This window comes from Phyllobates terribilis, unplaced genomic scaffold (genome assembly GCF_046119375.1).
Source record: "Phyllobates terribilis strain yellow unplaced genomic scaffold, ASM4611937v1 Scaffold_11__3_contigs__length_659146591, whole genome shotgun sequence".
In the NCBI taxonomy this organism is placed as follows: domain Eukaryota; kingdom Metazoa; phylum Chordata; class Amphibia; order Anura; family Dendrobatidae; genus Phyllobates; species Phyllobates terribilis.
The window spans coordinates 308046001-308062602 of record NW_027362771.1 but is presented as its reverse complement, the minus strand read 5'-3'; the positions used below and the strand labels follow the sequence as shown (position 1 = coordinate 308062602).

General features: G+C 39.3%; 1 protein-coding gene across 2 annotated transcripts in view; it reads left to right on the top strand.

The window, feature by feature from the left end:
* The window catches only part of KLHDC10 (kelch domain containing 10), a 74276-nt gene that overhangs the window by 53995 nt on the left and 3679 nt on the right, over positions 1–16602 (top strand). For both annotated transcript variants that reach the window (XM_073652504.1, XM_073652505.1), the window contains 7 exons: positions 824–1045; positions 3633–3787; positions 6560–6708; positions 8058–8142; positions 8557–8623; positions 12812–12859; positions 16262–16401. In XM_073652504.1, coding sequence (XP_073508605.1) covers positions 824–1045; positions 3633–3787; positions 6560–6708; positions 8058–8142; positions 8557–8623; positions 12812–12859; positions 16262–16401 — 866 coding nt within the window. The remainder of the gene's footprint in view (positions 1–823; positions 1046–3632; positions 3788–6559; positions 6709–8057; positions 8143–8556; positions 8624–12811; positions 12860–16261; positions 16402–16602) is intronic.

The following is a 16602-nucleotide window of genomic DNA, read 5'->3' as shown; positions in this document are numbered from 1 at the left end:
TGGTCTGTAGGAGCCAGAACTCATAATGGTTTGTAGGGGATCAAATACTTACTTCTCACTGCAAAATGCAAATAAATTTATCTAATTTATACAATGTGATTTTCTTGATTTTTTTTGGATATTCTATCTCTCAATGTTAAAATTAACCTACCCTTAAAATTATAGACTGTTCATGTCTTTGTCAGTGGGCAAGCTTACAAAAACAGCAAGGGATCAAATACTTCTTTCCTTCACTGTATAGTGTTTATATAATCCCTGGTTTATACCTGCCTATTGGAGGGGTTATAGTGGGACAGTATTTGCTCATGATTACTTACACACACATTTCCGTGCGTACTTCAGTATTTAATTATTATTTTTTATCCAAAATTGGAGTTTGATGAATAAAACATGAGACGTTTCCATTATGTGTGTTTTGTGTTTGTGAACCAAACCCAGTAATGGATCCTAAATACTGATGTAAAATATGAAAGTGTGAGGCCTAATGCATAGTCTAAGAACAGAAAACCTTACATTTAAATCAATAAACACTTTGTCTTAATTATGGCTTTATTTCTAATAAAAGATCCATTATCAGCCCCCATCTACACTGGTGGATGCAGCAGATACCTTAAGGACAGGTAGTTGTCTCATGCTTTTTGTTTTGCGACTCGCGCATACACAAGTACTCACCTTTATTTTGCTATGCAATATTGTCACTACCAATTGAGCATAGCACACTTTTGGCTTCTATTTATGGGTATGGTGTCTCCTAGTTTGTCTGTCTTCTTCTTTCATGCTTTCTCCTTGTTTGTGACCTTATTTTGGTACCTCTGTTTTACAGGTCGCAGGTCACCGCCTGCTAGAAGTGGACACCGATGTGTAGCTGATAATACTAATTTATATGTATTTGGTGGATACAATCCTGACTATGATGAATCCGGAGGCCCAGAAAATGAAGATTACCCTCTCTTTAGAGAGCTCTGGCGATATCATTTTGCTACAGGAACATGGCATCAAATGGGGACAGATGGGTACATGCCAAGGGAACTTGCATCCATGTCATGTGAGTATTGACGTGACAGTCTTCTCTATAATCACACTCAAGCATTTGTGTGGTCTTTAAGATGCTGTGAACCAGTAAGTGAGAACACACAGATTTATTTAGAAACCTACATCATTGTTTTCTGAACTAGGCTCTTTACACCTGCATTAGAGCCTTTTTCACAGATTCAGTTATATTTTGACATGGAAAATGGCATGTAGCATTCTATTACCTGCCAAATTGACGGAAACCTTGGCAGAGGCCCCCAGACCCCACTTTAATTCAGTGGCTTTGGTGGCCTCCCGTGGGTTACATTCTGCAGGTGATCTAGCCCTTTGTTCAAAAAATGTTTTAAATCCTATGGAGAGGAATCCAATCCTTTTTTTGTCAAACATTATGGGGCCCATTTAGTGAGACTTGTGTTGTGCACGCCAATCTTAAGTGCGTTTGACTCCAGCAGGCCGATCATTTATTCATTGATGCACCATTTTTATATAAATTTCATTGCTGGAGTGATCACAATGTAAGTTCCCTGCCCCTAGAAATATGCCCAGTTTGAGAACCGAAAAAGACAGCAGCTTGTAAGTATATCTCTTATCATGCACTTCCACAAGCAATGTACTTCAGTCAATGACTGGAGTACATGACTGGCAAAATTTACCCCACTTAGATGGAGGGTGGTCTTAAGCATTCCCCATCCTGCCCATGGTTAGCCCATTTTGGCAAAGCCGGCTGGGACTGGCATGAAAACACTTAATGTGGCAAAATTTTTGTGCAGCTCCTGATTTGCTTAAAAATTTTGCAACTCATCAAGGTGTTTTACCCCAGAAAACTGTTCTAAATGCCTGTTCTGAATCAGCCTTATAGGTTAAGGAAGGAAAATGTGTAAACTGATAAAAGGAACACTCTGAATCTGTATCTAGCACTAGAGAATACTAGTATTTCAAATGGTGTCTTATCACCCATCTGATTTGCCTATTTTCAATTGAATAGGAGCTGATCTGCAGTTCTTGGCAACAATTCCTATACAATGAATGGTGCTGTGGGGTGCCAGACTTCCACTGATCTGATATTGGTGACCTAAACTTTTTTTTTTTTTTCTTTTTTCCGCTTTACTTTAGAGGCGTTTTAAAATAAAACTTGAATTAAACAAGGAGTCCTTTTCTGACGATGCATACAAAAAAATATTAAAATTTCTACATCAACTGTGATTATTATTATTATTATTTTTTTATGCACAGCCTGAATAGGTCATATAGCTCTTTACCCCTATATTTATACCAGGCTGAAACTGGTTTCCATCTCAATTTGTAATCTTGCCATTGGTTCACCCATTTGGTCCATTAAATTCCTTTAATCAGCTCATAGGACCTCAAAGGGAAGTGAAACTTCTATGGCCAGAATAAAGCCTCATTTTCCATTTGTTATATACATCATAATTGAACCTTTAATGATTTACTATAATGAACTTGACATAGGGCCTATGGTGGTGATCTTAGTATAACACTGGGCTAGAGGAGGCCATGGGACACTGGAATTCCTGCCGACCTTTTGCTTTCTCCTGCTTACATACATACCAATGGCTGAATAACTTGAGTGTCTTACACAAGCAGGTGTTTCACGTGGTGTTTGTGTGTCTTAGAAGGCAATTCATGTGACAGTCATGTTATTATAGGAACGTTGGCACAGAGTCAGTCAGTCTCTGCTGTGTGAAGAGTGTGACCCCCAACATATTAACAATGGAGGGGTGGCAAGTGTAGTGTGAGCTAGCATACATGTAGAAACTGTGCCTTCTCTGTAATATAGCAGATGGTGATAAATTTGAGATCCCCCTTAACGGTGATTGTTTTATTTTGCTAAATATGTTCGGGACATAATCTTATGGCACGTGCTCATATATAAGTATTTATTACTAGTTCTCTTCCTGTGTAGCTTTTCACATAGACTGCACAGCTCTACAGATCTGTCAGTCCACTCTTTCATGGGCAGTGCTTTTAAATTGTAAGACAGATGGAGGAGCATGGGACCAGTCCTGTCCATCAGCAGCCATTTTGTAGACTGGTAGTTGTGTAGTCCGTGAGGAAAACTGCTCAAAGGAGGAGATTTTGTAATCTAGATCTAGAAAAACCACAAAATGAAGTCCCCAAAACATTGCTAAAAGGATAAAGCAGCCAACCCATTTTAAGAGATTAGAGAAGGATTGGTCTGCAGTACAAATGGCTTCTTTTGAAAAAGACTTCATAGACGCACCGTGAATTAAAATCTACTAGGATTCTCCTGCACAGTATCTGTAAGTAGAAGAAGAAAAAAATTGCAATAATACATCAAGCTTCTCAGACATTTATGGCATATCCATAGAATAGCCTCTAAGTCAGAAATGGGGCACATGGAATGCAGAGATAGTTGTGCAAGCATACTCAGATGCAGATCCCACCTCTGGGACCATCACCCTTCTTATAAGACAATTGGGACATATCCTGTGGATATACGATAAATATCTAAAATGGCTAATCTGTATTTTCAATAGATGAAATGCTATCCGGCAAGGTATTTAAGCTAGATGTTTAGTTTTATGAACAGTAGTCTGATGTCTTTTTTCACATTGTAGTGGTTTTACATGGCTACAATCTACTAGTGTTTGGAGGCACTGGCATCCCATTTGGTGAAAGCAATGGTAATGACGTCCATGTTTGTAATGTGAAGTATAAGAGATGGGAAAAGCTAACCTGTGACGGAAAGAAACCCAACCGCATTTATGGCCAGGTTTGTTTCACTTTTCTAGTGTGTGGATTTGTTACAGCCATTTCTTTGCTTTGTTTGCAAATACCCTTTTTACTGAGGATGAGGACTTTGTCTGGCGCCATCTATTTGATGTAGCAACCCTAAATGTCAATATTATACTTTTTAGCAAGCCTTGCCACATGACTTGGCATAAGAAGCAAAACCAGACCCTCCATTTGCAGACAAGTGTGTTTTCCCCTCATCAGTGCAAAGCAGGAGATCTGATATGGATAGGTGATTGGTAGTGATGAGCGAGCACTAAAATGCTCGGGTGCTCGAAGCTCTGGTCGAGCACATTGGAATACTCAGGTGCTCGACCCACGTAACGAGCCCAATGTAAGTCTATGGGAAACTCGAGCATTTTTATGACGGTCCCCCCCCCCCCCCCGGCGGTCTGCAGAAGGTCAAAAATTGCCCAAATCGATGGGAACAGTGCTCAATTAAACATCAGGCAAGCGGAATATATAGGCAGACAGGCAGGCAGGGTATATAGGAGGGTGCATGAAAAACCTAGCAGGGCACTTGGAACACACTAGTGCTCTCCGATTTTCATGCACCAGTCTCTTTAAAAAAGCCGGCCGGCAATTCATCAGTGGCATTCACCGGTACCCGACAAGTTAGAACAGAAAGAATAGAGCATCACACACAGATTAGATAGATAGAAACCTGTCAGTCACATATATAATAAGTACAGTGATAGTGTTGGTTACTGTACTTGTCATTTAGTGTTAAAATAAAGGCTTTATTAAAAAAAAAAAAAAAAAAAAAAAAAAGTCGTGGGGTTCCCCGTAATTTTAGTCTCTAGCGGAGGTTAAGCAGACGGCTGGGGCAGATGTTTGAAGCCTGGGAGGGGGTTAATACCCACGGAGCTTCCCAGGCTACTAATATCAGCCCTCAGCTGAATACCTAGCCTTTACTAGCTATTAAAATGGGGGACCCCAAATAAAAAAATTACGTGAGGTCCCCCCTATTTTAATAGCTAGCAAAGGCTAGGCAGATAGCTGGGGGCTGATATTAATAGCCCAGGAAGGGTGCCATGAATATTGGCCCCCTCCCAGGCTAGAAACACCAGCCGTCAGCCGCCCCAGAAATGGCGCATCCATAGGATGCTCCAATTCTGGCACTTAGCCTCGCTCTTCCCACTGCCCTGTAGCGGTAGCAGTGGGGTAATAGGGTTGGGTTGATGTCAGCTTATAATGCCGGCTGACATCAACCCAGGTTAGTAATGGAGAGGTGTCTATAAGACACCCCCATTACTAACCCCATAGTTAAAGTTAAAAAAAAAACAAAACACAAACACCCAGAATGAAATCCTTTAATTGAAATAAACACACAATTCTTTAATGTTCTAAATTAAACTCTACTTACTCTATATATCTAATCTATGTGTGATGCTCTATTCTTTCTGTTCTAAATTGTCGGGTACAGATGCTGAATTGCCGGCCGGCTTTTTTAAAGAGACGGTGCATGAAAACACTATTTTTTTTTAAATAAATCCTTTAACAGTAAATGACAAGTACAGTAACCAACACTATCACTGTACTTATTATATATGTGACTGAGATGTTTCTATCTATCTAATCTATGTGTGATTCTCTATTCTTTCTGTTCTAAATTGTCGGGTACCGATATATGCCGCTGCTGAATTACCGGCTTTTCATGTTCCCATCGATTTGGGCAATCACTGTAATGCCACAACCACCATGGCTGTGGCATTACAGTGAGTTGCAGACAATCCCTGCATGATTGGTGCTCTAAATAGTGCCAGACATGCAGGACGGGGACCCGAGCATTGCGCAAGTACTCGGCGAGCTCCGAGCATCTCGAGTACTGAGATGCTCGGGCGAGTACCGAGCAGTGGCGAGCATGCTCGCCCGAGCATCTCGAGTACTGAGATGCTCGGGCGAGTACCGAGCAGTGGCGAGCATGCTCGCTCATCACTAGTGATTGGCCTCCGAAAGAGGTTCTATAGTCTATTGGCTAACCAAATTAGGTCTCTTGCTTTGCACTAATCAGGGGCAAACACCCCGAAACACTTGTCTGCAAATGGAGCGTTTGGTTTGGCTTCTTATTCGAAGTCATATCACAAGGCTCGTTAAAACATGGAAATTTACTTTTAGGATTGCTACATCCAATAGGTGACAATACAGTTCTTGTCCTCTTCTCTTTGAAGAGAATATTTGCGTATTTAATGTCAGAGGAGCATTGCATGGCCTACACGTCTTGGCTTGGCACTCTCCACAAAGAGAAGTTCCCCCTTTATATTTTGTACATTTTTATCTATTTTCATTTAGATATCTTTATAGATAAATGATACCTAGCTCTCTCCACCACTCATGTTGGTCTTCTCACTTTTAGAAAAAAAAGGGAAAACGGGAGCAAGTTTTACTTCTTCAGGATAGTAGTTCTGCTTTCTAACATTTATTTGAGATCACGCTCATCTCCTTTATTACTGTTTTGCTAACACATTCACCATACATCTACTGCAGCCTAACTGTATTTGTAGTGCTTATCCTATGCAGTGTTTTTTTTTTGTGTTTTTTTTTCCCCAATGCATTTACACCAGAAAATGGGCAGAATTAGACTGCAAAGTCTCCATGGTCTGAGATTTATGTACAGCAAAGTGACAGTACTATTGGTGATTTTTCATTTTATTGTACTTAATTAAGGAAATGGCACTAATGTAAATGTTGTAAATTTAGAGCACTTGATTTTTAATTTGATTTTTATTTTTGCATGTTTTATTTAATTCAGGCAATGGCAATTATAAATGGCTTCCTATATGTATTTGGAGGAACAACTGGGTATATTTACAGCACAGACCTACATCGACTGGACCTCTCCACCAGAGAATGGGTGCAGCTTAAGCCAAACAACCCACCTTGTGACTTGCCAGAAGAAAGGTAAATCATTCCTAATTTCATTCATATTGGCATCTAAACTACACTCATCATAGAATTCTCATCATAGAATTATGGAAATCACTGGATCGATAGACATGTTAATGATATGCAAATGATGAAAAAATGCAAATAGTTTTCAAAACATCTTGCTTTATTCAGTGTTGAGTATGTGGTATGTGCTGTTGGTGTACCTAGAATGAATACTAGAGGCTACTGTACATTATGGCACTTCATATGATGATCCCGGTTGTAGGACTGGTATGACACTCCCTCGTGAAAGCCTCTTGTTGGCATTGCCCACATGGTCTCGTCAGATTCTAAGAATGGTCCATTAGTCATCCATTCTGTGCTGCGAGAGAAATTAGACATCACATACCAAGCAAAACCATTGATGGGCGTTTGGACGAAATTGGGGTATGAGCCAGACATCCAGCTACAGGTGCTCCATTGACCTCCATTGTCAGTATGTGCAGGGCTGGGGATTTAAGATCAGAACAGCGCTCCAAAGAGAGCGCTGCCAATTGTCATGGGGTGAGAGTGGAGAATTGTAATTGAGAGGGTGGAAAAGTGCACCGAGCCCTTGGCCACGCTATGGATGCATCGAAGCCCCTCCTTTACATATGTAATAAAACTTTTTTTTTTCTAAAACACATTTATTAAAATCTTCAGTAGAAGTATTTGTTTTATTTTTTTGCACAACTTTCTGCTACAGCTGCCTTAGGCTGGGTCAACACAAGCGTATTTCACCGACTGAAATGCCTATACTGATCAGGGGTCCTCCGTCCGTTACTCACAGCGTCGTATACACATGAGTGTAAGCTCAGATTGGGTGACCTGGCTCCAGATCAGGCATCATGGTTTGTATACAGACCATAATATACACTCTTGTGAACCTGGCCTTATAGACTGATATGGGCTAGTGAGGAAGAGGGTAATTTCTGATCCTCTGTGATGCGTAGGAGATTAAGGAAAGTTGGAGATTAAAGACACACAAACTACAGATACCGAAGTAAAAAGTTCCATTTCTTTATCTCAGTTGATTGAAATATGTCTCATATGGTAGTTACAGCCAGGATATTGCTTTGATTTGAGACAACTGGCAGCAGCCGCTCTTTATCTTGTCATTTATTAGCTGATAAATGCTTGAGGAGTTAGGGCTTTAGCAAGTTGCAAGCTTTGTCTCTCTTCCTAAATCCTTCTTTAACAACAAATATGTATCAGGAAGAAGTTACCACCTATATTCTCAAAACTTCCCCAGATACAAGGAGACAATTTGTTTACTTTTCTCACCTACTGTGATGTTTTTTTCTTATAATTTAGTATTTCACTTTTTCATTGTTTTACTGCAGGTACAGGCATGAAATAGCACATGATAACCATCGGATCTATGTATTAGGAGGTGGCACATCATGGACAGCATATTCTTTAGACAAGGTAATTTATTTTTACAGTGATTTGTAGAAAGGAATGAGGGGTACTTTTCAAGGCTTTGTTCCAGCAGTTATATATTGCAAATGTGTTTCCTTTCTGTTGTTCCAAAAACTCAGGACTGATTTTTAACACTAAACGTTCCTCTTATGTGGGTGGAATATGTCTGTGTGACTAAAGCCTGATTTGTTGTCTTCGCCAGTGACATTGGAAACTTGTCACACCAATGCAGCTAACAGGACACTGTGGAGTTATTGGCCTATTTATTCCTCTGTAATAGAGGAACTTTGATATTTTAAAAATATAGAAACATGAATCTTTACACACACACACCTTTTTTTTTATAGTAGATGTAACACAATGAGAGTACTGATTTGGCTTTGTCTTGTTTTTCTCTTTCTACATCAACCAATTATCAAGATTCATGCTTATAACTTTGAAACCAACACTTGGGAGGAAATTCCAACCAAGCCACATGAAAATCTAGGTAAGTACAACATCTCGCAATAACTTAACTTCTAAAACTAATAAACGGCTGCAGCAGAAGCCTCCGTCTATTAAATGTCTGCAAAAGACACATCAGCATTTACTTAAGTGCTAAATTTTCTCCAAGATGGTATGGAATAGGATCCTACTTGGGCACTATCCACAGAAGTGCCATGATTACTATATTGGTTACAGTAGGACACAAGCATTGTTGAGTCCCACCTACTTGGCTCTTGATCAGCTGAATATAAAACAGTAGAAGGAAATAAAATGTAGCCTCCATTATTCCTACAAGACTGTCAATCTACAGTGTGTTCAACTGTAATGGACTAAGATATTTACAGATGATCATCGGTTTAATGCTTCTAATACCGCTTACTTATGGCTACCTTCCTTAACCCCTTTCTAACGTAAAGTACGTCATATTTGGGGCGGTTTTCACGCAAATGGATATATGTTTGTCCTAGTGATTGGAAAGGCACATTAGCTGTGCCTGGTGTGTTCAATGGGGAAGCTCGACGTTACTGACAGCCGAGCTCTTGTGCTAACAGGGTCAGTGTCGGTTAGATGGTTAATGTAGGGTTTGTCTTCAACACCATCGGCACACTTGTGCCACATTTGTGGGGTGCCAATGGGTGAAATGGCAATTAATGACATCCAGGTCTGCTAGGTACGGTGGCCTGTTGGGCAAGAAACAGGTTCTATCTTGCGTCCTATCACCGTAACATTGACAAGTCTAATTCAATATAATTCAGTACATGAGTTTGAGCATTAGATCAGTGATCAGACTTTTGCTTGTTCAAGTGTGTGTGTACAAAATAAATGCTTTGCCATTTAAAAAGATTGTAGTGTTCACAAGACCCTAACTATAAAACGGTTAAATCCTGCTGACAGGTTCTCTTTTAAATCTTTTGACACTATAAGTAAAGGTTTGGCCATAATGGCACTATTACACTGATTAAACTGATACTTTTGGAGGTGGAGCATGCACAGATCAAGATCTTGGCTCATGAAAGTCATCAGTGAGCCGAGATCTCGATCTGCGCATGCGCCGCCTCCAGCGTCATGTTATTGAAGTTCCAAAGACCAGACGTGGAATCGCATTGCACACTCGCCACCCACCCAGTGATGGTGGCGCCACCGAATTTCAAAACGAGGCAGGCAGAGGAGCCCAAGCAGGGGAAGACATTACCCCTCCAATCCCGCCACGATGCACAGAAGATATCATTAGAAGAAAACTTAAAACCATGACTAAAAAAGAACCCCTGATGAGATTCCTTCACCAAAGGTATCCGTTTAATCAGTGTAATAGCGCCATTATTGCCATACATTTACCTTTTTTATAGTGTTAAATCCTGATGACCGGTTCTCTTTAACCTGTACAGTGAACACTTGAAAGAAAAAGAAAACAAAAAACAAAAACTGTTTTTTTTGCTGTGTATTTTTTGCTTAATACCGCTCCACAAAAAGTTTGAATAAAATGTGATCAAAGAATTCTTGTAAAGAAAAACTGGTATCTCTGAAAATATCATCTTATCCAGCAATAAACAAGCCCTCGCTCTGCTGTTGGCAGAAAAATATAAAATTTGTAGCTCTGAGAATATGGCAATGCATAAACAAATTTATTTTTTTGTAAAAAAATAAATTTGTTTTTGGTGTGCAAAATTAGCAATACATATAAAACTTATTTATCTGGTAGTACTGTATTTGTTCAGACACTAAGAAAACAGTTGTTTCATCACTTGTACCTCAAAGTGAACAACTTAAAACCGTAAATTTAAAAAAAGCAATATTTCTTTTTTTTTTTCCTGCCTCCCAAAAAAGACTAGAAACCATCAAAAAATGTTATGTATCCCATAATGATACAAATAAAGATTTACTCAACCAGCAAAAAAACAAACCCTCCTACAGCTCTGTTGGCAGAAAAATAAAGTTTAAAGCTCTCAAAATATGCAAAAAAAAAATAACATTTTTAAAGCAATCTGTCAGCAGGATTTTACACCCCCAAACTATTTATACGTATATGTAGCGCTTGCAATAACAAGTCAATATATACCTTTTACATGGCCAGGAATTTATATGCAAATGAGGATGAAGAGCTATTTGTAGGTCTGAAGCCTGTGTCACTCCAGCTCTATTCCATGTCCAGCGCCACCTCCTCCTGCTTAACTAATGACTTCTTTGCCTGAAGTCACACAGCATGGAGTCTTGACAGTCAAGCAGGTGGCGACGTCGCAAGGTGGGCAATATAGCTGGAGTGACGGAGGCAGCAGATCTACAATAGCCAGTTTCGTATCAATTAAATTGCAGACTTCTCAGTGACTGATGAATGGACTTCTGCAATCTATTCCAAGAAAGTCTTTACTCAAAGTTAATTGGCTTTCCTTCCAGCCTATGCTGTCTGCCCAAATGGCCATTTCTGACCACATATGCACAGAAACTGCATTACAAATTATGGTGTCCACTTTCTTTATTTGACTTTGAAAATTAAAAATTGGGAGCTTAAACAATATTTTAGTGGGAGAATTAAATTTTTTGTTGTCCTGTGAAGAACTTGAAGGCTTAACAAACATCCTAAATGCGGTTTTCATTAATTTGTGAGAACCTCGCTTACATAAGGCGCTATTTTAAAAATTGCCCTTCTCCTATTCAAATAACTTCAAAAATGAAGTGGTCCCTAAAAATTTATTTATTTTTTTTGTTTAAAAAAAAAAAAGAAAAATTGCTGTTTAAAGTTTAGCTTTTTAACATTCTAAGAAAAAAAAGTTTCAAAATCATGCCGAAGTAACAGGCATATATGGTAACTATTTTGTACAGTTTTAATAAATATAATTTAAGTGCATTAAAATTTGAAAGTTGGAAAATTGCTAATTTTTCGAAACCTTCAGCAAATTTTAGCTATTTATGAATGAACGCAAATTACATTGACTTAAATGTACCACTAACAGTACAGCATGTTACAAAAAAACAGTATCTGAATCATTCTAAATTACATATGTAGAAACATTCCAGAGTTATCAAATAAAGGGACACGTATCCTATTTGAAAAATTTGCTCATGAAGGTCAAAACTGGTTTGATAGCGAAGGAGTTAAAGGAACGGAGTAGTTTAGCCTTCGATCATCTTTCCCTTGTAGCCTTTAAGAACAGAGTTTTCAATCAAGGATGACAAGGGGGTAAAAATATGGTAGACAAGTAAGTGAAAAGGTGCACTGAACTGCTCAAACCAAGCACAGACACTCTGTACATGCTTGGCATGACGGGACAGTTATTTCTTGCTGACAGTCTACCTTTTTAAGGTTTATTTTCATTTTATTAAATTGCTTTAGTTAACATGAAAATTTGCAACGGACTTGATTTTTTTTTTTATTTGCTGTCATTCTCCAACCGTTGAGAGCTTTTATCTTACATAGTGTACTGCTCATTTCCAAGGAGATCGACGACCAGATCCTGGCTGAGAATGTTCAGTAATTACATTTGAGGATAGGCATTAACTCCTAAGATCCCAGTCAGCTCTATTCAGCTCATTGATTTCTATACAGAATTAGAGAGCTGCTCACTTCCCTCCCGTCCCTTTCGGCTCCTAACCGAGCTTCTGTTATCAGTTCTGCAAAATCACAATTCCCTGACCCCCAGCATCCAGAGTAGTTCTCCCAATCATGGCCTTCACTTTCCTGAGCATCATGCTTGTTCAAATGCCCTTATATCTCTATATATAAATATAGTGACATCATTGTCCTGAAGTCTGCACTGTTAGTATCAGAAGGAAACTGGGCAGAACTGTCGGTCAAGAAGTGCCGCCACTTCACCCAACAACAAGAAACTGCGGAGCTGTGAGTTGTTCAAGAGACAACTTTTTGAATAATCCTTTGTGTTTTTGATGTGCTGGATTATTTGTCAGTCTTCCAACGAGTGATATTCTGATACTACAGCTTAGAAGGAACCCTCCAGCCAAAACTAATAAACTGCACGAGTCCTAATGCAGAAACTGATGGGGCACTCGAACACCAAAGATTCCTCTGTCCCATACAAGCCCTGCACTATGGGTAACACTGTGTATTGACTTTTCCGAGACTGTTTCTTCCTGCCCACTGATGAATTATTAATTTCACATTAAAAGCATTGATTGAGCTTTCATGAAAATTCTGCTAATCCTTGTGTAATGAATATGCGACTACTTAACATTTCAGGTTTTCCAGCTGCCAGAAGATGTCATAGCTGTGTCCAAATTAAACACGGTAAAGCAAATTATTATAACTGTAACAATTTCACTTTTGTATGACAGAAATAAGTTAAAATGATGGCTAAAAGTAGTCTGATATTACTATTCCTTTATTAAAAGAACACTAGCAGATGAGCTTTCCTGATAAAGTATAGAGATGGAAGGAATGATCCAAAATCAGGCTATAGGTAAATTGAATTGTGTGTTTAATGGTTTTGGGGCTTCATTCTTCATGGCCGCCTGTATCTAGAAGTATTTGCATACTTTTTAGGAAGGGCACAAAACCAAAGGGAATCTGTCAGCAGATTTTTGCTATTTAATCTGAGAGCAGCATCATATAGCGCAAAAGACCCTGATTCCAGGGATGTGTCACTTACTTACTAGGCTGTGTATTGTTCCAATACAATCAATGCTTTATCAGCAGGAGATTAATATGACTTCTGTGCAACCTGGTCAGACAGTGACAATCTGTGTAACCCAGCTACCACCAATTGGCAGCTTGCTGACAACATGGAGTGTGGGTGAGGTTATACACAGTTCATCATTCTGACCACTGCCACATCCACAACAGACAAAACAGGGATTGTATCCAAACTACACCAAGCAGTCCAGTAAGTGACACATTGCTGGAATCAGTGAAACGTAACTTTTTTTTTTTTTCTGCTGCCTTTGATCTGCCTCTTTTTTTAAGGTGTTATACTTTTTGGTGGGGACAATCTTCCCTTTGATGCGATGATCATGGTGCAGATTTGAAGCAGTGGGTTGTTATTTTGTTTTTTGTTTTTTCCAGGCGTCCCATAAAAGCTTGTAGAAAAAGTGCACCAAAAACTCAGTTAAACGGCATTTTTAAACCCTCTGTGGGCATGAGTTTTCATGAATCACATCCACTTTGTGTGGACAGTCAAACACAGCAGATGGTTTTTGCACAAAAAAGTTTTTTAGGAACTTTTGTGATTTTTCTTTATAACTTTTATACTTGATATAGGACCTACTATTATGTCTGATTTCAGCTGGGGGTGTATGGAGTAGGCTCAGGAGCTGAGCCCACTTGACTCAAGGAAGGTGCTGGCTGTTTAATAGCAGTGATCTGAAAGCGGCATTTGTGGTGAGGTGCCAATGGGGCATTCATTTGTTTTCCCCAGAACATGGTGTGCTGATGGGTTGTCATGGCAGTCAGGAACCTACGGAAGGTGCCGTCACCTATATCTTTACAATCTATGGATGAACTTCGTAGCAGATCATGATTTTTGTTATATACTTCAATACTGAGGTTGTGGCATAGCAACACAGCAGCTCGTCATGAATTTGTTTAGCGGGGGTTGCCCATGGCCCTGTAAAGGCTTGGCTCTTCCTGCTGTGTCGGAGCTGGGTGAAACTGGCACGTAAACAACAAAAGTCACAATTTTTGCACAGCCTCACATTGCGCCAAAATGTTACATCTATTTTTAAAGCTTTTTACGCTATAATTACCTTTCTGCCCCCACCTCTCCACCCTACAAAAAAAACTTTCAAGCGGTTGTCTGAAACTAAAGATGAAATTCATCCTAAATGTCAATCTATTTAATTGATCACTTTTTAAATATAATTAGGTTAAAAATTCCATACTGTTCACTTTATTCTCTCCCTGTTTTTTTTTGTCCACTCTGCTGACGTTTCGTTGAGAACCTGTGTATGCTGGGATACTCAAACTGGGTGTCATCAGTCGGCTGCGCTCCCCACGCTAAAACGAAGTGTCAGCAGTGACTTCTATTTCGGGGGCTGAGTTGGTCCCTGCTCTCCCTGTTGCTGCTTTCTCTCCTTTTCAATGCACACAGACAGTGCTCTCTTTTGCCAGCTCGTCGCTTCTCTTTAGAGCCGGCGAGGGAGCGTCCTGTTATTGTGCATTTAAAGGAATATATAGCACCGGGATCTCATACTATCCAGCCCCCGAAATGGATGTCACTGGTGACACTTTGTTTCCAGGTGGGGAAAGCAGCTGCAGCGGTGACCACAGGCCCGGCCCTCTGATGACATCCTGTTTTTAGAATCCCTAGTGCATGCTAGGATAATCAAACAAAACCTTCATCGAAACGCAAGTTAAAAAAAAAAAAATTGAGTGGAGGCGAATAGTAAAAAACTAAGGGTATGTGCACACGTTAAGTATTTGCAGAAATGTATGCACCATTTCTGCATAGTCGTCTAGAGTAAAGAAGAGAACCATTAAAGATTAAAATCAATAAATCTTTTAATTATTTTTAGATTATTAGAAAAACAGAGGGTCTAGTATAAGGGATGCCACTATATCCCAAGCAAAAAAATCACTGTTACAATGATAGAGATGTAATAAAGCAAGGAGATACTCTTCAGACAATGTCCGGTAACTCTCCATATAAATGCATCACATTAGTCACATGCAGTCCTTTTGGAATATCAAGAATGAGTAGAATAATCAAAATAACTATAAAAAAAAAGGAAGGGAATCATACGCAAAATACAGCAGTGTATACTGACACTGGAAGAAGCTAGTGGCAAAACGCACGTCGGGTATGCGGACACCGCATGCATCTTTCCTGACCTCTCCTGCCTCCTTGTATCATCCTCTTCACAGGTATAACTTTTATGATTTATCTAATATTCCTATATGTGGGTTTTCACTGTATACCAATGAATACTGCAAGTCCTTATTAGTGGACAGGTTGTCCTGTCTGGAGTATGCAAAAAGTGAGGTATAACCATAACAAACAGTTTTTTCTTCTCCTCGACTTACATTTAATAACCATTGTTTGTCTGTATTCTATGTAGCCTTTTGATGCTATATATCTTACAGCTCTGAATTCTTGGTACCATTTTGGCAGGATTTGTGTGTCAGTATACACTGCTGTATTTTGAGTTTGATTCCCTTCCTTTTTTAGTTATTTGGATTATTCTACTCATTTTTGATATTCCAAAGGATAGGGTTACCTATGATATGACAGCATGTGACTAATGTGATGCATTTATATGGGGAGATACCTGACATTGTCTAAAGGGCATCCCCTTGCTTTGATTATTAAGTCTTTATATCTAAAGCAAAACATAATTCACTGTTATGATGATAGTGGCGGCCCTTATACTAGGCACTCTGATTTTTAATTATATTTTTAGATTGTTTTTCTAATAAAGACTTATTGATTTTAATCTTGAAAGGTTCTCTTTACCCTGGATGACTATTCTAGCCAGAGTATGTTTGATGTATTGTACAAAGTTCATTAATCTACTATTTGAACATTTTTTTGGTGTTGGACTCTCTATGGAGTCAGTGTCTGAGGAGAGCAGCGCTTGGTTTAATGCCTCTGCCCCTTCATATTAGTGATCAGACCCCCACCAATTAACACCTTTGACATATCTGACATGCTAAAATATGTTGTGAAAAGGATGTTCTTTTCATTTACTTTTTCAGAGGTTTTCATATGTGGTGGTTACAACGGAGAGGTAATACTGGGTGATCTCTGGAAGTTAAACCTACAGACTTTTCAGTGGTCAAAACTTCCCGCTGTGATGCCTGAGCCTGCGTACTTCCACTGTGCCGCGGTGACACCGGTATGTCCTCTGTGTCTGCTCTTAAATGTACACACTCTAGAAAATGATCAGAAGGACCAAACCCTTGTTAGTTGAACGATGTGCCAACTTTAGAATAGTTTCTGCCACCATCTGCTCATATTTGCTGAAATAGTTATTGCAATCTGTGAAGTGGCTGCAGCGATAATGCGTCAGACCCCCACCATTCGCAAAGCAATGGCA